The sequence below is a fragment of the Myxine glutinosa genome, chromosome 8 (genome assembly GCF_964187855.1).
Source record: "Myxine glutinosa chromosome 8, kmMyxGlut1.1, whole genome shotgun sequence".
In the NCBI taxonomy this organism is placed as follows: Eukaryota; Metazoa; Chordata; class Myxini; order Myxiniformes; family Myxinidae; genus Myxine; species Myxine glutinosa.
In genome coordinates, this window is record NC_136268.1 from 9,860,476 (window position 1) to 9,882,148 (window position 21,673).

A 21,673-nucleotide genomic window follows, 5' to 3' on the forward strand; every position below is an offset into this window, starting at 1 on the left:
CTGTGAAACACCGGGATGACAGTTTATAGTTGGGTCGAGATTGGAACCCAGGCTGGACACCTCAGAGACGAGTGTGCGTACCTCTAGAGTCTAGACTATACACTGATAGCAGCCTTCCCCTTTTTATGATCTCCTCCTGATACTTGAAGTTATGGCAACCCTTTCAAGGCAGTATAAATGCATAATTTATGTTTCAAGCCAGTATAAAGGATAACATTTCAAGGCATAATTTCAAGTGTAAATGCTGCTTCAATGTTTAGCATAATTTATGCACATAACACACTGCCACCCATTAAAGCAGCTGTTTTGACATGATCCCAGCAAGTCTAATCATGTTTGTACTTTTTATGATGAAGTCTGCACATCTGCACAAACACATCTTATTCCTTCAGACATTTGCTGAGGAGTCAACATATTATGCTCCTGGAACTCAGCACACCACTCAGCACACATAACTCCTTCATCTGTCTTACCAATCGATGGAACAGTCATTTTTCACATTGGATACCACATTTGATGATCGGAGCTCACCATCTCACCAATTATATAGGTATCTGGGCTTAAATTCGAAAAAAGATTGTGCTTTTTATCTCGGAATATGGAGAAGGTGGGAGCATATAGCCTTCCTGAAATGAATATGCTTATACACTTGGTTGTAAGAATTGGTAATTTCTTTAAATGTTCAGATTTCACTCCAGATTTTGGCAGTTATTTAGTCCACCAGCTCCGATCCTTAAATCATGAGACAGATTTCTATTATATACTTCAATTCGTCCGTGAGAGGCCATCGTGGACAATCATAGCATAAGAAGCATAAAATTGCTCGAAGCTCCTAATATGAAAACTGCACCACCTACACATGTGATGTATACAGCGATTCGTAGGTATGAAGATCAGGCATTCGATGATGTGCGATGAAAGTTAAAAAACAAAAAACAATTTTGAGTGCTTCATTGTGCAGAAACCATTTTGGCCTGTTCCAAGGCAAGGCATTTTAAATGCAGGCCAAAATAAGATTAAAAAAATCAAGAGCAGGCCAAAATGAAGCTTAAGACACCTGTGAGGGATAGCGGGCTGACAAAAGGATAAGTTTTGTTCGTATATAGTTTTGTATCTTAATTAATTTTCTGAAATTTGTAGAATTTGTTTTTCATTTGGAAGTTGTGGGTTATGATGTGTAAGTAAAGGTGGAAAAAGTCTGATTTAATGCGATTTAATTCCAGGATATAAGGTAACAAAAGGTGAAAAATTTGATTGGGGGTGTAGACTTTCTATAAGCAATGTATGTATATTCCAGTGTGCCTCTGAACTTGTAATGACAAGAGGGGAATAAGAATGTTTGTGTGAGGCGTAATCTGAATCTTCAAATGGTGAACAAAGAACAGTTCTTCTGACGTCACATTTTATATTTGACTCTTTCATGAGGACGTGTAAAGCTTCAGGAATGCATGCCTTTCTTGCATGAAATGTATTTGCATGGCAGAGTCAAATTCAGTTTTTCCTTTTGAACGGCAATTTGAGATTATACCAATGGTGGATTTGAGATGACAATAATTCAGGATTATTTATAATTTATATCAATAAAATGATGCCTGGTACAGAGAGCCGGTTTGGTGCAATGCTGGACATGCTGACCGATCGCTGTGCAACCGCTTGTCTGATCGTCAACCTGGCCCTGCTGTACCCGAGCGCCACGCCACTCTTTCAGCTCTCTCTCTCGCTGGATTTGGCGAGTCATTGGCTGCACACACACAGGTATGTCACACCCGTATGCCTGGGGCTGTGCATTCATCAGAGGTTTATCATGGCAAATACGAGTACGTAGTGCAGGTGTGTTTAACTTGTTTTTTTTTTTTTCACTGCACCAACATGCATAACATGCATAACATGCATAACATGCATAACAAGCGTTTCACATAATATGGTGGTTGTAATCTGGCCTGGGAATTTTTAATATAACTTAGAGAATTGCAGATCGATTAATAAATGGAGTGAATGCACCTTTGTGGTGTTGGTTACCATTAGCAATATTCCCGTGTATCCTGCTTGAATGCATGTGCTGAAAATTAAAAATTGCGGCGAGCGAGGTAACAAAGATGGCGGAACAGCGGATCGTTGTGAAATTTCTGTTCGATGACATTAAAGTTGTTGATTCTGGTGAAACCTCGAGCTTATTTGTTTTACAGTACATTGATTATTGCCTGACGAGTACATTCACATTGGGTACATTTTGGGCAAAACATTTTTGAGTAATGAGGCTATCTTGCACTGGCTAGATATAGCAAGACATAATTTGTCCTAATTAAGTCTACATTGAAGACAAACAAAAGTTTTCTCTCTGATGGGACAGTTACCTCTGCCATCCAAGGTGGACGGAGGTTATGTATTCACTCCTGTTTGTTTGTTTGTTTGCAGGATATCTCGGAACGTTATGGGTGTGTGACAAGTGGATACAAGATTTTTGAAGTAATTCTTCATCATTGATAGATCGGGACAAAAAGGATATATAGCACGATGTTTCAAAAATGAGTGGACGGATTATGACATAACTTGGTGAATGAGTTGGGGAGGTGACGAGAACGATCCGATGAGATTTTGGATCAGGTCCAGATGCAGATCTGGTCTATCAGTGAGATACAAAACATAAACCGTTCTGCCCTCCGGGAGATATACGCTATACATTCTATTTCTATGCATAAAGTTTTAGAATACATTTCAAAAGTAACCCAAATGTTATTTTTTTCCCCGCCCCAACAAGGTCGGAGATGGGGGGGGGGGGGGGGGGGGGTTATGGCATTATTAGATCATGGCTGTGATTGGCTGAATTACGTTGCTATGGTAACCTGGCTTATGTATGTGATATTTGAGTAACTGTTGAACATTTATCTCTCATATTACGCAGATCTATTCGTCATACCACCAAAAAGGTGAAGGAGCTAGACGTTAGAGTATCAGCTCCTTGTTGTACTATCCGTACACACTTTGTAAACGACTACACAAAAGCCCAGATCAAATTTAACCCAAGGATGCAATTTCTCAAGATGGCCCCTATAATGCAATGGGGGGGGGGGGGGGGGAGCTCGGGCTATGTCTATAGCTTTGTTGTAAAATGTTTTACCCAAGATTTCATATATGCTTCAAAGAAAGGGTAATGCATACTCCTGTATGTGTGTTTTTTCTTTTTCTTTCTGGATCGGAGGAATTTATTTTTTAATTTTTTTTACCCCATCCCATTGCCTGGCATGATTGTTTGTTTCACTGTAACTTTGTTATAAAAATGATTTTACACATGATCTTTCATATATGCTTTGAATGAAGGGTAATACATATTCCTGTATGTGTGTTTTGGGTTTTTCATTTCAGGATTAGGGGATTTTTTATTATTATTATTTTTAAAGCAGCCTCGTACATCTGCTGGTGAAGAAAGTAAGAACATGCACGCTTCGAGACGAGGTGTTTAAATATTGGTGTATAATTTATTACCCTCGCCAGAGGAGAATTTATTGCATTTGAGTTTGTTTGTCTGTTTGTCCGCACAGAATAAATATGATTTTCTCTGCAATCGTTGGTCCGATTGACAGGAAATTTTTTACCATAGGTGCAACTCCACCTGTATAATTTTTTTGTGATAATTATGACGTCATAGGTCACGTGGTTTGGCCGCCATCTTGGAAAAATCGAAAAACTTTGCACCTCTATAGTCTATATCTCGGAAAGCGCTGAATAGAAAAAAATTGAGACATGGCTCATTGTAAAGAACTCTCCATGGGGAATAAAATATGTTGATGATTCCATCGGTGCCTCCATTATGACGTCATAATTCGACGAGTACAAAACTTCATCCGATCAAGATGAAATTTCTTGAGCGTCATGTAGGCATAAATTGATCGAAAAAAAAAACCCAATAATGATGACGTCATCGATCACATGGTTCGGCTGCCAAATTTGTTTTTACACAAAATCCTGAAAAAACACAAAATACATCCTGGCGAGGGTTTGCAATCTGATTGCTCTTTTTCTTGTTTTTTAAATTTGTGTTCAAAATATAGCAAAAGTGTATATTTAAAATGAAGTTATTAATGGAAAATTAATGAAATTTGCACTCTATGTACAAGTGAACTTTAAAACAGTTGATAGATACATTTTTAATGAAAACAATTTATTATGTGTAGTGCGACATGATTGTTTCCCGTGCCGAAGCCAAGACACTTCATATTTTCCCCTTCGGTGGCCACAGCTCCAGCCATAATAGCTGTGTTATAGACATGTGATTCCGCCAAAATGTCAACACGGATGCATTCCCAAGTTAGGCTTCTCCCATTCTTAAAAGGGAGGATGCTTAAGCCTTTGGGGCGTATATTTTCCTCGCGGTCTAAACCAATGGATTCCAAAACAGATGATGGCATCCCTGCCCCGTGGAGGACACGTTTGACCCTGTTGTTCAGGGTAGTATGTCTGTGTGAAGTACCAGTGCTAAAGCGCCAAACCACTTGCTACAGACCATGTTGGTCGAGTGTGTCCATCATTCTACCGCATCGACACTTATGATGCTCACAGACTGTCGCTCCAACTCACAGGGCGACCACAACCTCAAAGGTCTCTGAGTCAGGCTGGGTTCCCAGAGAGGGAACGGGGACTGTGTGAAGCTGCTTCGTCACTGCGGCCAAAACGGGGGCTCTTGTGACCTGATCCGCCCTGCTTGTTCATCAGGCTGTCAAACGACATACTGCGGCAAAAACGTGGGCTCTTGTGACCTGATCCGCCCTGCTTGTTCATCAGGTTGTCAAACGACATACTGCGGCCAAAACGGGGGCTCTTGTGACCTGATCCGCCCTGCTTTGTTCATCAGGCTGTCAAACGACATACTGCGGCCAAAACGGGGGCTCTTGCGGCCTGATCCGCCCTGCTTGTTCATCAGGCTGTCAAACGACATACTGCGGCCAAAACGGGGGCTCTTGTAACCTGATCCACCCTGCTTGTTCATCAGGCTGTCAAACAACATACTGCTGCCAAAACGGGGGCTCTTGTGACCTGATCCGCCCTGCTTGTTCATCAGGCTGTCAAACGACATACTGCGGCAAAAACGTGGGCTCTTGTGACCTGATCCGCCCTGCTTGTTCATCAGGCTGTCAAACGACATACTGCGGCCAAAACGGGGGCTCTTGTGACCTGATCCGCCCTGCTTGTTCATCAGGTTGTCAAACGACATACTGCGGCCAAAACGGGGGCTCTTGCGGCCTGATCCGCCCTGCTTGTTCATCAGGCTGTCAGACGACATACTGCGGCCAAAACGGGGGCTCTTGTAACCTGATCCACCCTGCTTGTTCATCAGGCTGTCAAACGACATACTGCGGCCAAAACGGGGGCTCTTGCGGCCTGATCCGCCCTGCTTGTTCATCAGGCTGTCAAATGACATACTGCGGCCAAAACGGGGGCTCTTGTAACCTGATCCGCCTTGCTTGTTCATCAGACTGTCAAACAACATACTGCTGCCAAAACGGGGGCTCTTGTAACCTGATCCACCCTGCTTGTTCATCAGGCTGTCAAACAACATACTGCTGCCAAAACGGGGGCTCTTGTAACCTGATCCACCCTGCTTGTTCATCAGGCTGTCAAACGACATACTGCGGCCAAAACGGGGGCTCTTGTGACCTGATCCGCCCTGCTTGTTCATCAGGCTGTCAAACGACATACTGCGGCAAAAACGTGGGCTCTTGTGACCTGATCCGCCCTGCTTGTTCATCAGGTTGTCAAACGACATACTGCGGCCAAAACGGGGGCTCTTGCGGCCTGATCCGCCCTGCTTGTTCATCAGGCTGTCAAACGACATACTGCGGCCAAAACGGGGGCTCTTGCGGCCTGATCCGCCCTGCTTGTTCATCAGGCTGTCCAACGACATACTGCGGCCAAAACGGGGGCTCTTGTAACCTGATCCACCCTGCTTGTTCATCAGGCTGTCAAACGACATACTGCTGCCAAAACGGGGGCTCTTGTGACCTGATCCGCCCTGCTTGTTCATCAGGCTGTCCAATGACATACTGCGGCCAAAATGGGGGCTCTTCTGACCTGATCCGCCCTGCTTGTTCATCAGGCTGTCCAACGACATACTGCGGCCAAAACGGGGGCTCTTGCGGCCTGATCCGCCATGCTTGTTCATCAGGCTGTCCAACGACATACTGCTGCCAAAACGGGGGCTCTTGTGACCTGATCCGCCCTGCTTGTTCATCAGGCTGTCCAATGACATACTGCGGCCAAAACGGGGGCTCTTGTGACCTGATCCGCCCTGCTTGTTCATCAGGCTGTCAAACGACATACTGCGGCCAAAACGGGGGCTCTTGTGACCTGATCCGCCCTGCTTGTTCATCAGGCTGTCAAACGACATACTGTGGCCAAAACGGTGGCTCTTGCGACCTGATCCGCCCTGGTTGTTCATCAGGCTGTCAAACGACATACTGCGGCCAAAACGGGGGCTCTTGTGACCTGATCCGCCCTGCTTGTTCATCAGGCTGTCAAACGACATACTGCGGCCAAAACGGTGGCTCTTGCGACCTTATCCGCCCTGCTTGTTCATCAGGCTGTCAAACAACATTTTTGTATCCTCGACGTCACAAGCTTTTTCGCTGAGCCGGGAGAGGCCTTCACGTTCACAGGCACTGGCATAAACCAGGCTCCATGTTGACACTGACGCTGTCAACTCTCCCGTTTGTGCCAAACCACTTGCGTGGGACAGAACGGCATCAACTAAGGGGCGTGTACAGCAAGCAATGAGGTGACGAAGCCAGGGAGAGCGATGTCGATAGTCTTCCTGAAACCCAGACCACCCTGCTTACTGGAAGCATGGCTTGCATCCAAGCAGAGCATCACCGAAAGTGACTTTAGAGATTTTTCTGACCGTTTCGCATTTGGTGCAGTCAAAAGCTCCAAGCTGCACGTTATTCAAGTAGGAGGAGGGTGACGCACACAAGGTACCGTGAAATGGTTTGACTAGGGACACAAACTGAAAAAAAGTTCGGAAACTTTTTTTCGCTGAAAATTGATAACCATACTGATTTGTTGGTATTTGGGTTGAAAGTGTTCTCTTGTTTTTTTAAAAAGCAACTTATAGTCCCTATCAACCCCATATATGGGTTAAATAGGAATAAATAGGATTTTTATGGCTGTCCCTATTCACCCCGTTTTACGGGTGAATAGGGACAGTCACTAATACAAAAAATAATAATCAATAAACAATCCTGAGTTTCCAACTTATTGCTAAATCGATAGCTCAGATGGATGCACATAATATGCACCCATAATATAAACCACGGTGCCAATGAAAAAAAATATGGGGTAAAAAGTTTCTCCAAACTGGCCCTATTTCTTGATTATAGTTTTTTTGTATTAGTGACTGGCCCTATTCACCCGGAAAACGGGGTGAATAGGGACAGCCATAAAAATCCTATTTATTCCTATTTAACCCATATATGGGGTTGATAGGGACTATAAGTTGCTTTTTAAAAAAACAAGAGAACACTTTCAACCCAAATACCAACAAATCAGTATGGTTATCAATTTTCAGCGAAAAAAGTTTCCGAACTTTTTTTCAGTTTGTTTCCCTATTCACCCCATTTCACGGTATCCAGGAGCTTGGGCAGGGCATTTTTTTTTTTTTTTAATTGTTTTAGCAAAACCAATGCTTCGTGTGTGTTGGTTACCTCCAGGCGGCCGGCCATTCAAATCAAATCGTCATGCTTCTCGGTGACAGCTTAGAGTGCCAAGGAGGGTGCATTTGTTGATTAGGACGATCTTAATATCGGGAAGGACAGCATTGAATATGGCCTTGGTAAAATTAGTCATCCAGCGATCATTTTATTTTTGTTTTTTATTTATTTTATTTTTTTGGTATACAAGATCGAGTCTCATTGAAGAGCTAGCACATCAAACACATATTAGCACATAAAACATAAAAAAAACAAACGGACACGACAAACAATATGGGGAGAGAGGGAGCACAAGCACAACAGTAGAGAACAGGGACGTCGGGAGATCTGTTCGAAGGGAGATGGCAGGGGGGGGAAGGGTTGGGATGGGGGGGGGCGGGGGGGAAGGGTTGGGATGGGGGGGCGGGGGGGAAGGGTTGGGATGGGGGGGCGGGGGGGAAGGGTTGGGATGGGGGGGCGGGGGGGGAGGGTTGGGATGGGGGGGGGCGGGGGGGAAGGGTTGGGATGGGGGGGGCGGGGGGGGAAGGGTTGGGATGGGGGGGCGGGGGGGAAGGGTTGGGATGGGGGGCGGGGGGGAAGGGTTGGGATGGGGGGGTGGGGGGGGAAGGGTTGGGATGGGGGGCGGGGGGGAAGGGTTGGGATGGGGGGCGGGGGGGAAGGGTTGGGATGGGGGGCGGGGGGGAAGGGTTGGGATGGGGGGCGGGGGGGGAAGGGTTGGGATGGGGGGCGGGGGGGGAAGGGTTGGGATGGGGGGCGGGGGGGGAAGGGTTGGGATGGGGAGGGAAGGGGTACACGGTACAAAACAAATTGATACTACAAGGAATTTCAGGAATGAAGTCAGGGGTTGAAAGATGTGGATTTCGGGTGTATTAATGGGGGAAGAAAAGATCAAGGTTTTGGATGGGGGAAGATAAGAGATGGTGGTGGACAGCTGATTTAAAGACTTGGAGGGAGGTGTGGAATTGAAGAGAGTGTGGGAGTTTGTTCCAGAGGCGGGAGAAAAGAGGAATTAAAGAGTGACGTTATAATTTATGACTATGTTGCGACATCGTTTTGACGTCATCATTTGACAAATACAACACTTATCCATCCGATCGTTATTAAAAAAAATTCAGCAACTGTTGGTCTGATGGACACGAAATTTTCACCAGAGGAGGACCTCCTCCTGTAGAATATTTCAATGATTATTATGACGTCATAGGTCACGTGGTACAGGCGCCATCTTTGAAAACATTCGCACCTCTATCTCTGAAACCACTCCATGGAAAAAATTGAGACCTGGCTCATTGTAAACTACTCCCCATGGGGAATAAAATATGCTAATGATGTCACCGGTGCCTTCGTTCTGACATCATAATTTGACAAATACAACACTTATCCATCCGATCATTATTTTAAAAAATTTCAGCAACTGTTGGTCTGATGCACACGAAATTTTCATCATAGGAGCGCCTCCTCCTTTATAATATTTTAGTGATAATCATGACGTCATAGGTCATGTGGTACAGGTGCCATCTTGGAAAAACCGAAAAAGGTTGCACCTCTGTATCTCCAAAACCGCTGCATGGAAAAAATTTAAACATGGCTCATTGTTAAGAACTCCATATGGGGAATAGGTGAGGTTAACGATGACGTCATTGGTGCCATAATTATGACGTCATAATTCGACAAGGACGACGCTTAGTCTGATCAGTTTGAAATGTATTGAGCGTGATATATGCAGCAATTATATTGGAGAATATAAATTTATGATGTCATCGCTCACGTGGTCTGGCAGCCATATTGGATCAAAGAAAAAAAAATGTTCAAAAACAGAAGAGTTGGCTCGCAACAAGTTGACTGCGCAGGGTAAGTATTCTATGAATACCATCTTGTTGATTGTACGCTCACTTCCTTTATCTCCTCTGTTTGTCGGCCTACTTTTTAACACAGAGTTCAACATCGCATTAATCTTTTATTATTTTAATTACGTTCCACTTTTGCCATTGGCATGTTTTTGTTTTTGTTGAACTTTCTTCCCTTGAACTTTTACTTGACACAGCCGCACAGTTTGAATGATGTACACACAACAAAGCAACCCAAAACCAAACCCGAACAGCAACCATGAAACCCGTTTAGATTTTACTCTGTCTAGTCAGAAGTGTAATTTTGACTTTTTTAATTTGCTTTGCTCGGTCATCTTTGCTAATGAAAACGCCTTACAAGCACACCTGCCAACTACTTTAATTCTGGCTGAATCTTCAATCATTTTTCATACATTGTGACCATCATTTTCCCAAGAACTTTCCATTTTTCGATGGAAAGGAAATTGGAAATTTCGAATTTATACCCTGGTGTTGGGCTAGCGGCTAGGGTGCCAGCTTAGGATCCTAGGATCCTGGGTTCGAATCCCGGTCGATTGCTGAATTAACGCCAGGGTGGTTGACTCAGCCTGTCATCCTTCCGAGGTCGGCAAATTGAGTACCAGTTCACTGGTAATTCCCTGTTTGTCGTAAAAAGGCGACAAAAAGGGTTGGCGACAGGAAGGGCATCCGGCCGTAAAACATTGCTTCAAAAAGGGGACCAAAAAACAAAAACAACCACGGTCCCCGAAAAAGGCCAACCCCCGCTTGCGGGGAAAAATGGCCTCTAAAGGTGGCTTTTCCATTTTTCGAAAGTATCCAAAGCTCACCGAACACACATCCTTTTGAAAATGGTACACTGTTGTGTGCCCGTACCATCGCCAAATTGCCTGATTGGGGTTCACGTTTTTAATGAACACATGACCTCCACATATGGCAAATGATGCACTTCCCTCCCTTTTTTATTCCCATCTCGTCCCAACTTTTCTTCTCTTTTCTCCCTTCTTCCCCTTCTCAATTTATTTACCCTCCCTCAACATTGGTACTGATATAAACGTTTGCCAAACCATGTGACCATTTTACAATGATCCTTTTTGGTGATTATACAGATTTGGCTTTTAATATGGAATATTTTTTTTGTGGGGGTAAACTTACTTTTCAAGATGACTTAGAACCAAAAGTTCATTGGAATTATGTTGAAATTATTCTAGATTTTGTTAATGTGACCTTTAAAAGAAACAAAAACCACATTTGACATTTCGAAGCAAATAAATTGATCCTTGAAAGTGATGTAAACTGATATCGAACTCAATTCATGGACAGTACTGTGTTAAACTTCTGTACGTTTTCCAGAAGTATCTCTTTATTTTTCACATTAGCCAAAACATTTTTCAACAAAATCAAAAGCTAAATTATGACTGCGATTACGGACAGTAAAATTACAGTTCAGTACTTCGTGTAACCCCCACGAGCATTCAGGAGAGCACGTACACGTCGAGGCATGCTGTTCACGAGATTTGCCAAGGTTTGGACAGGAATTGCTTGCCATGCAGTGACAATAGCCTGCTGCAATTCACGCACAGAGGTGGGCTGCTGGTCCAAGTTGTCGATTTGACGCGTTAATTCTGCCCACACGTTCTCTATCGGATTCATATCCGGGGACATGGCAGGCCACTCCATATGCTCTACACCACGGTCAGCAAGAAAGTGTTGGATCAGGCGAGCACAATGAGGCCGTGCATTGTCATCTTGGAAGACAAAGTTTCCTCGAAAGGCTGCACGAGCAAATGGAAGCAATGTTTCTTCCAGAATGACCCTGTACTTGAACTGGTTCAGGTTTCCATTCAGAACAACCAGGTCAGTTTTGCCCCCTGCATGAAAAGCAGCCCAAACGGTCACCCCACCACCTCCAGCTTGGACTCTTGGCACTATACAATCTTCGTTGTGGGCTTCATGCACTTGTCTGCGCACTCGGACGTGGCCATCTTGACGATAGACCAGAAATCTAGACTCGTCACTGAAGGTCACGTGATTCCAGTGTCCTGGCTGCCATCGACGGTGCTCTCTGGCCCACTGCAATCGGCCCTGGCTGTGTTTTCTGGTCAGGCGTGGCTTTCTCAGGGGACACCCGGCACGATAGCCTGCTTGAACCAGTCGTTGGTTGACTAGCCTTCTGGATACAGGCACATTTGTCAGTTGCTGCCACTCAGCCCTAAGCTGATTAGCTGACTTGGTCCGGCCATTGCAGACTAACTGGTGCAGTTGGCGATCATCTCTCCTTGTGGTTCTGCGTGGACGTCCTGGCCTCGGTATTGGAGTAGGGACACCTCTCTGAGCATTTCGTTTCAGGATCTTTGACACCTGACCTTTAGTGATGCCATACTGCCGAGCAATAGCACGCTGTTTCATGCCAGAATTTCGTAAAGCCACCACTCCATGACAAACAGCATTGTCAAGTTGACGGACCATCTCCAGAGGAAGCGGCAATAACTTTTGTAGACGTGCAGCAGTTGTTTTCCACTAATACAGAACGCAACAACCCTTATATACCCGATTGTGAAGCCAATCGTCAAATGTACCTGTCCTTACATTTTGTCACGCCACCTGTGATATAATCCTGTTATTGACTTCTTGCTGCGAAAGACAATCAGTGACATGGTTCTTTCAACAAAGACATCACCGAAGGGTAAAATAAACTCACCAGATTGATATACTGAGTTCAGAAAGTAAACCCAAGTCAAGAAAAACAAAAAATTCCATATTAAATGCCAAGTCTGTATATGACAATGCCCTGTGGAGATTTTCCTCCGTGCTTTCTCCTCCCCTCCTCTGCTATTTACCTGCTCTTGTTTATTTTTCTTATTTTCACTCCATCCTATCCCCCTCGCACTTCAGCCCCTTCCCAACTGGCATCCATACATGGCATCAATGGCAAACAATAAGTTATATGTTGCAATAATTTGTGCTTCTGAGCCATAAGCTCATGTGCAGTACCTTCAGAAAGTATTCACACACCGTGACTTATTCACATTTTATGTTACAACCTGAAATGAAAATGGATTAAATTGAGATTTTTTGTCAATGATCTACACATTATACCCCACAATGACAAAGTGGAATTTCCTTTATAGAAATTTTTACAAAATATTTAAAAATGAAACACAGACATATCTAATTACCTCCGCCACCGACGGTGGATGGAGGTTATGTTTTCACAACTGTCTGTCTGTCTTTTTGTCTGTGAACAATATACAGTGGAACCTTGACTTACGAGTTTAATTCGTTCTGTGACCGAGCTCGTAACTCAAATTGCTCGTATCTCAAATCAAATTTCCCCATTGAAATGCATTGAAATGCTATTAATCCGTTCCAGCCCGCCAAAAACCACACCAATTTTTTTTTAAATATACAGTATATATAAAAATATCTCGCGCTTTATATTTCACCTGTATGCAGCATACAAGTTGGCAGGATGGCCTGGACTGGAGGTACGCACACTTGACTCTAAAGTCTAAACTGTCCAGCCTGGGTTTGAATCCCGACCCAGCTATAACCTGTCATGGGTGAATCACAGGCAGGGTGATTCATCAATGTGTGTACCGCTAAACTGGGCGCCCCGTTTGCGTCCCATTAGTTGTTGGATGTTAAGGATCTCACCGTGTTTTCCACAAAGAGAAGGCGAGCTATCGCCGGCACTCTGAACAAGTTGTGGCCTGGCATGCTCTTCTCCTCTGCCGTTATATACGTCCTCCTCGGCACCTCGCTCATGTTTTTCGACGATTGCGTGTTTTATATCCAAGCACAAGTTTTATATAAAACACGACGATTGCGTGTTTTATATCCACAAGTTGTGGCCTGGCATGCTCTTCTCCTCTGCCGTTATATACGTCCTCCTCGACACCTCGCTCATGTTTTTCGACGATTGCGTGTTTTATATCCAAGCACATCATCCTCTTCTTCTTCTCAGCACTGCACTTGCCACTCACTTTCTTAGGCCCCATGGTTAAAACTAAGAAATTTTCCGAAATAACCAAAATGCGAAAACAAAAATGCAGCGCTATACGACAGAGATACGTACTGTACTTGCACGGCAGGATAACCACGTGACCAGAACCCACCTGGCGGCGTAAACTCGAAATAACCAAAATGCGAAAACAAAAATGCAGCGCTATACGACAGAGATACTGTACTTGCACGGCAAGATAACCACGTGACCGGGTGGCGAAAGCTCGTAACTCGGATCTCGGCTCGCATCTCAAAGCAATAAACCGCCCGAGCGACGGCTCGTATCTCGAAAAACTCGTAAGTTGGGGCACTCGTAAGTCAAGGTTCCACTGTATCTCAAAAAGTTGTGAACAGATTCGGATGAAGTTTGGCAGAGAGGTAGTGTATGTGACAAGGACGAAATGATTATATTTTGGTGAAGATCCGGATTCGGATCCGGCTAGTAGAATTTTTTAAGTGATTGTTCACCATTGAGTGATAGGGCCAAAAATTATATATGGCAGGATATCTCAAAGTTGTGGACGGATTTGGACGAAACTTGGTGGACAGGTGTGTTTGACAAGGACTGATCGATTTGATTTTGGTGAAGATCTGGATATGGATTCGGATACGAGAGTTATTTAATTTTTAAGTGATTCTTCACCATTAAGAGATGGGGCTAAAAGGCTCAAACCGATACAAAGCACGATATCTCAAAACGTTATGGATGGATTTGGACAAAACTTGGCGGATCAATTGGGTGTGTCACAAGGACGAATCGATTTGATTTTGGTGAAGATCTGAACATGGATTCGGATACGATAATTATTTAATTTTTAAGTGATTCTTCACCATTGAGGGATCTGGTGAAAAGTGATGTATAACATGATGTTTAAAAATGTTATGGATGATTTATGACTAAACTCTGTGGATGAGTTGGTTCGGTAACGAGAACAAGTGATTAGATTTTCGTTCGGGTCCGAATCCAGATCCGGCCTATCAGTGGGATACAAAACAAACTGTTCAGCCTGGCGGTGGTATACGCTCTACAGAGTGCCGTTCTAGTTTACATAAGTATTCAGCCCCCTGAGTCAATACTTCACAGAAGTGCATTCGTCAGTGATTACAGCTTTGAGTCTTCTTGGTTATGTCTGTATCAGCTTTGCAGATCTGGATTTGGGGAGTTTCTCCCATTCTTCCTGTCAGATTTGCTCAAGCTCAGTCAAGTTGGATGGGGAGCGTCGGTGAACAGCAATCTTCAAGTCTTTCCACGTATTCTCAATGGGATTCAAGTCTGGAATTTGGCTGGGCCACTCGAGGACTTTCACGTTCTTGTTCTGAAGCCATTTCAGTGTTTCTTTGGCTTTATGCCTGAGGTCATTGTCCTGTTGGAAAGTAAATCTTCACCGCAGTCTAAGGTCTTTTGCACTCTAAAGCAGGTTCTCCTCAAGGATTTTCCTGTATTTGGCTCCATTCCTTTTTCCCTCAATACTCCCAGTCCATGCTGCTGAAAAACATCCCCATAGCATGATGCTGCGACCACCATGCTTCACTGTCGGGAGGGTGTTCAATGGGTGATTAGCTGTGCTCAGTTTCCACCAGATGTAGCGCTTTGCATTCAAGCCGAAGAGTTCAATTTTCATCTCGTCAGACCGCAGAATATTTTGCCTCATGCTCTGTCTTTCACGTGCCTTTATGCACACTCCAGATATGCTGTCATACGCCTTTTTCTCAGGAGCGGCTTCCATTTGGCCACTCTCCCATAAAGCTTAGATTTGTGAAGTGCTGCAGAGACTATTGGACTTCCGGTAGGTTCTCCCATCTTAGCGGGAGAACCGCTGTAGTTTTGGAAGTCAAGGAAGTCTGTAGTTTTGTCAGAGCGGTCATTTGGTTCTTGCTCGACTCTGCTGGTCAAGGTCCTTCTTGCCCGGTTGCTCAGTTTGGTCGGACGGCAAGCTCTAGGAAGAGTCTAGGTCGTTCCATATTCTTTCCTTTTCCTAATGATGGAGCTCGCTGTGCTCGTTGCGCTTTCAACACCCCAGAAATTGTTTTATACACTTCCCTAGATCTATGCCTAATCACAATTCTATCTCTGAGTTATACGGACAGTTCCTTGGACTTCATGGTAGAGTTTCTGCTTGGACATGCACTGTCTACTGGGGGACCTTGTATAGACAGGTGTGTTTCTTTCTAAATCATGTCCAATCAATTGAATTGGACACATGTGCTCTCCATTCAAATTGTAGAGATATCTCGAGGATGATTAAAGGAAATTGAATGCACCTGAGCTCCATTTGGAGTGTCATAGCAAAGGGGTTGAATACCTGTTGACTCAAAACATTTCAGCTTTTTTTTTTTTCAAATTATTTTGAAAAAAATTCTAAAAAGAAATTCCACTTTGACATTGTGATATGTGTAGATCAGTGATAAAAAAAATCTCGACTTAATCCATTTTTAATTCAGGCTGTAACATAAAATGTGAAAAAGTCTAGGGGTGTGAATACTTTCTGAAGGCAGTGTAATATATGCCATGAGCCTTGTTGGCAAATGTACTGTGTTGTTGTAGCCCTGCAGGTGTGTTGGGGAGGATCAATTTTTAGGCCTGTGCCAATAATTGGTCTGTTCAGAAGAGAAACTGTTTTAATGGCTTCACCACAGGTCCGGTATTAATCAGGGAAGTGTTATACAGGGACATTAAAGAAATACTGACCAGTCAGTTGGTGAAGTTAAATTGTGTGTTATTTAAACTAGCTGACACTCCAGCGGGTCGGAGGGCGAGAGTACCCTTTTCGGCCCACCTTTGGTGGTCATTGTGTTGCGGCATTCTTGGAAATGCACCTTTTTTTTTTTTCCTTTTTTTTTTATTTAAATTTTTTACTGATCACCACATGTACTCTATCATAATTTTGAGATGGTTCCATCATATTATTAATACTAGAACAGCGTTCAGTAGAGTGCATACCTCCGCCAGGCCGAACAGGTCACGTTTTGTATTCCACTGATAGGCCTGAACAAAAGTCGAATTGGCTTGTTCCTGTCACCAACATAACACATCCACAACTTTTTGATATATAATGCTATGTATCGTTTTGGCCCCATCTCTCAATGTTGAAGAATCACTGTAGAAATAAAAAAAAATTCTGGTATCCAGATTCGGATCTTCAAAACGGAATCACTTCTTCCTTTTCATACACCTAACCTGTCCACCAAGTTTCGTCTGAATATGTCCAAAGCTTTATGAGATATCCTCCGCCAGGTTATTTGGAGGGCTCAGTTCCGCTTCTGAAAGCCGCCTATGGAGATAACACACAAAAACACACACACACACACACACACACACACACACACACACACACACACACACACACACACACACACACACACACACACACACATAAACAAACACACACACACATAAACAAACACACACACACATACACACACACCTGCTCCATTGATAGATATGAGCTATTTGTGTGCCATCATGTTCACCCCTCCTCCTTTTTTCTACTTTTCTTCCTCCAACAGCTCAGTGCTGAAATCCAATGAAAACCACAAGATTGTAGGTGGCTCGTGCAACTGGTTGATCAGGATGTATTACAATTCACATGTGAGATTTCCTCCAGAAACATTTTTGTGTATATAGACTGTATATATATATACATATATATATATATATATATATATAGGAATGTATGGAGACAAAAGGTCTGAAGGTGAATATCGGAAAAACGAAGGTGATGGCAAGTGGTAAAGCATGTGGTGAGGTGGAAAGAACTGGGAAGTGGCCGTGTGCTGTGTGCAGGAAGGGTGTTGGAGTGAACTCCATTCGATGTACAATGTGCGCTGAGTGGGTTCATCAAATATGTAGTGCTCTGAGAGGGTCATTAACCAGTGTGGCAGCTACATTCAAGTGTAAAGTGTGCACAGAGGGAGCTGCAGATGGAAGAAATGTTGTTGGATGGAAGGTGTGAAAACATTTTGCTACCTAGGAGACATGTTGAATAAGGAAGGTGGATCAGACTCGGCAACGGTTGCTAGAATGAGATGTGCATGGTTCAGACTCGGCAATGGTTGCTGGAGTGAGATGTGCATGGAAGAAGTTTCGGGAACTGAGTGGCGTGCTGACGAGGAGGGGAGTGTCGTTGAAGCTGAAGGGAAAGGTGTATGCTGCATGTGTGACAAGTGTTATGATTTATGGGAGCGAGACATGGGTAATGAACGTAGAGCAGCAACGAAGGCTGGAAAGGGTGGAAATGCGAATGGTTCGGTGGATGTGCGGAGTATCGTTGAGAGAGAGAGGAAGACAAATGATGAATTGCAAAAGATGATGGGAATAGAGCCTGTGATGGATGCTGTGAAGAGGAACAGGTTGAGATGGTTTGGTCATGTGTTGAGGAAGGATGAAAGTGACTGGTTGAGAAGAATGATGGAAATTAATTTGGAAAGAAGTAGAGGACGGGGAATACCGAGAAAGACTTGGCTAAAGATGGTGGAAGAAGAAATGCGGGCAAGGGGGTTAACAAGGGGAGATGCATAAAATAGGGCAAAATGGAGATGATTATCATGGGGCCCACAAGGCTAACCCCTGCTCCAGCAGGGAAAATGGCCTTTAAAATGTTTGTTGTTGTTGTTGGTGGTGTGTATTTATCTTATAGTGCATTACGTACACATATCGATACCTAAAGGAAAGCAGAGTTATGCAACACATTTCAAATTGTGGTATTTGATTGCGCTATTTTCTCCTTCATTGCAGTCCGTGATGTCTCTTATATGTACCGGCAATGAGCTGTTCTATTGCTGCCTATTGCTCTGCTATCACTATTCTGGGCCTTCTGGTATGTCCTTTTTGAAACCTTTCGTACAAACATTTGCACGACATACAGTTCATGCCATGTTGTAGTCGCACTCACAAGAATGTCACATGGTTTGATAGTTTCCCTAAAGAAAACTCTGAGGATTCCTTACTGCTCCATGATGGTGAACTCTTGTAGTCAGGTAGCCATAGTTGCAGCATCATTACTAACTAGCACCACCCCATGCAGGCAAGCCGGGTAGTAGTAGGTGGTCAACAGATGACACCACATTTTCCCTGCAATATCGCATGCAATACCATTGTATTAGATACAATAGCAACGGAACCCGCCCTATGGGCGGGGCTTCAATTTGGAGGCCCAAATGAAAAGGCAAAATATCAGAAATTGAAGGCTTTTATTTTATTTTAAACGATTCATATAAACATCCGTTGAATCATATCACACGCAAATCATCAAAATCTAAACGGTACATGGCGCTAGTTTTGAAAAAAGATTGAATTCTGCAAAACGGAAGCGGCCGCTACACGTCTTTCTCAGTCGCACGTTTATGTGTGAAGAGTGCGCGCCGAATTTGTAACACGGAAGCGGCCGCAACACCTATTTTCTCAGTCGCTTTGCACACGCTGCCGTGTTACTTCGGAGCCGCACGTTTATATTGGAAGAGTTCGTCAGGAGTCTATCTACTCTCTCCTGGTATGTAGAATTTCAACAAAAGCCACATCACTGTTCATATCGGTGAATATTATTCCATCGTGTTTGGAAAAACTGGAAAATTGAAAAATTGGAAAAACAATATAGCCTATTTTACTCCATGGGGTCCGAGGATTACCCACCCAAAATATCGTTGCGATCGGTTCAGCCGTTTTTGCGGTACCTTCGAACAGACAGACAGACGGACGGACATTTGGTGAATTATAGTAAGATGTACACCAATGTAAAATTCCCTTTAATGACTTACCCTCATAATTGTAGGTGCCATTATAATAGTAGTAGTAGAAGTATTAGTAGCAGTTGTAGTCAAATTAGCACCACCAAACCCCTTGTGATTATATACGTATTAAATAAATAAACAAGAAGACATCATGCGAAGCACGATACTTGCATAATCCGCTCCGCCCCCAGGAAAAAAAATTCCATTGACACAGCAAATTGTCCATTTCATGAAGTTTAAAATTTACGGTCTTGATCAAAGCTTGGGTCAACAGGATGAAAAGTGATTATTTTGGAAGGTTGACCTTGAGTTGACCTTTGACCTTTTGACCTCAAATAGTTAGTTTCCCTATTTAGTGACTCAATGTGCAAATGCTGTTCAATTTGCAATTCAATCGGATGAAAATTTGAGGATTTTAGAAATTTGGCCTGTGTTGACCTTTTGGCCTATGTTGACCTCAAAAATATCTGGTGGTTGAATTCAGTGACCAGATATGCAAGTCCTTTTCAAATTTCAAGCCAATTGGAAGAAAATTGAGGATTTTAGAAATGTGGCTTATGTTGACCTTTAGGCCTATTTTGACCTCAAATATACTTGGTGGTTAAAATTCAGTGACCAGATATGCAAGTCCTCTTCAAATTTCAAGTCAATTGGATGAAAATTGAGGATTTTAGAAACATGGCCTATGTTGACCTTTTGGTGTATATTGACCTCAAATATATTTGGTGGTTGAATTCATTGACCAGATATGCAAGTCCTCTTAAAATTTCAAGTCAAATGGATGAAAATTAAGGATTTTTGAAATTTGGCCTGTGTTGACCTTTTGGCCTATGTTGACCTTTTGTCCATTGTTCACCTCAAAAATACATGGTGGTTCAATTCAGTGACCAGATATGCAAGTCCTCTTCAAATTTCAATTCAATTGGATGAAAATTGAGGATTTTAGAAATGTGGCCTATGTTGACCTTTTGGCCTATGTTGACCACAAAAATACTTGGTGGTTGAATTAATTGACCAGATATGCAAGTCTTCTTCAAATTATTTCAAGTCAATCGGATGAAAATTGAGGATTTCAGAAATTTAGCAAAGTTGGTGACCTTTGGCCTATGTTGCCCTTTTAACCTTTTGACTCAAAAAAACAATAGTCGTCTTGCTTTTGACCAACTCTAGCATTTGGTGAAGTTTCGTGAAGATCGGTTGAAAATTGTGACCTGTAGGCCGGTGACAAACAAACAAACAAGAAGACGTCATGCGGAGCACGATACTTGCAAAATCCGCTCCCACCCCCAAGAAAAAAAATTCCATTGATACAGCAAATTGTCCATTTCATCAAGATTAAAATTGACAATTTTGATTTAAGCTCGGGTCAACAGGAAGAAAAGTGACGATTTTTCAGATGAAAAATGATTTTGGAAGGTTGACCTCGAGTTGACCTTTGACCTTTTGACCTCAAAATAAGTAGTTTCCCTATTTAGTGACAATGTGCAAATGCTGTTCAATTTCCAAGTTAATCGGATGAAAATTGACGGTTTTTTTTTAGATAAAAAGTGATGATTTTGGAAGTGTGACCTTGAGTTGAACTTTGACCTTTTGACCTAAAAATAGTACGTTTCCCAATTTCTTGACTCGATATGCAAATGCTGTTCAATTTTCAAGTCAATCGGTTGAGAAATGACAGCTTTTCAGATTAAAATTGATGTTTAAAATTTGACCTTAAGTTGACCTTTTGACCTCAAACAGTTCATTTCCCAATTTCGTGACTTGATATACAAATGCTATTCAATTTTCAAGCCAATCAGATGTAAAATGGTGCTTTTAGAAATTTGACCTCCAGATGACCTTTGACCTCAAAATCAATAGGCTTCTCAATTGGGACGACTTATACAACTTGGTGAAGTTTCGTGACGATCGGTTTAGAATTGTGACCTGTAGGCCGGTGACAGACAGACAGACAGATAAACAAACAGACAGAACCACAAACGGAACCGACCAATATACTTGAAAAATCTTCGATTTTGCAAGTAACAAGAATACGTCATGCAGAGCACGATACTTGCAAAATCCGCTTTCCCCCCCCCCCCCCCCATCCCAAGAAAAAAAATTCCATTGATACAGCAAATTGTCCATTTCATCAACATTAAAATTGACAATCTTGAGCAAAGCTCAGGTCAATAGGATGAAAAGTGACGATTTTTCAGATGAAAAATGACGATTTTGGAAGGTTGACCTTGAGTTGTCCTTTGACCTTTTGACCTCAAAAATAGTTAGATTCCATATTTAGTGACAATATGCAAATGCTGTTTAGTTTTCAAGTCAATCGGATGAAAATTGAGGATTTAAAAAAAACTTTGCCTATGTTGACTTCAAAAATAGTTGGTGGTTGACTTCAGTGACCATATA

At 43.0% G+C, this 21,673-nt stretch overlaps 1 protein-coding gene across 6 annotated transcripts in view; it reads left to right on the forward strand.

Moving 5' to 3' along the window:
- LOC137432213 (CDP-diacylglycerol--inositol 3-phosphatidyltransferase) overlaps positions 1-21,673 on the forward strand; it is a 106,199-nt gene that overhangs the window by 59,721 nt on the left and 24,805 nt on the right. For all 6 annotated transcript variants that reach the window (XM_068123932.2, XM_068123933.2, XM_078782927.1 and 3 more), the window contains 3 exons: positions 1,602-1,755; positions 17,054-17,135; positions 18,282-18,363. In XM_068123932.2, the coding sequence (XP_067980033.1) occupies positions 1,602-1,755; positions 17,054-17,135; positions 18,282-18,363 (318 nt within the window). The remainder of the gene's footprint in view (positions 1-1,601; positions 1,756-17,053; positions 17,136-18,281; positions 18,364-21,673) is intronic.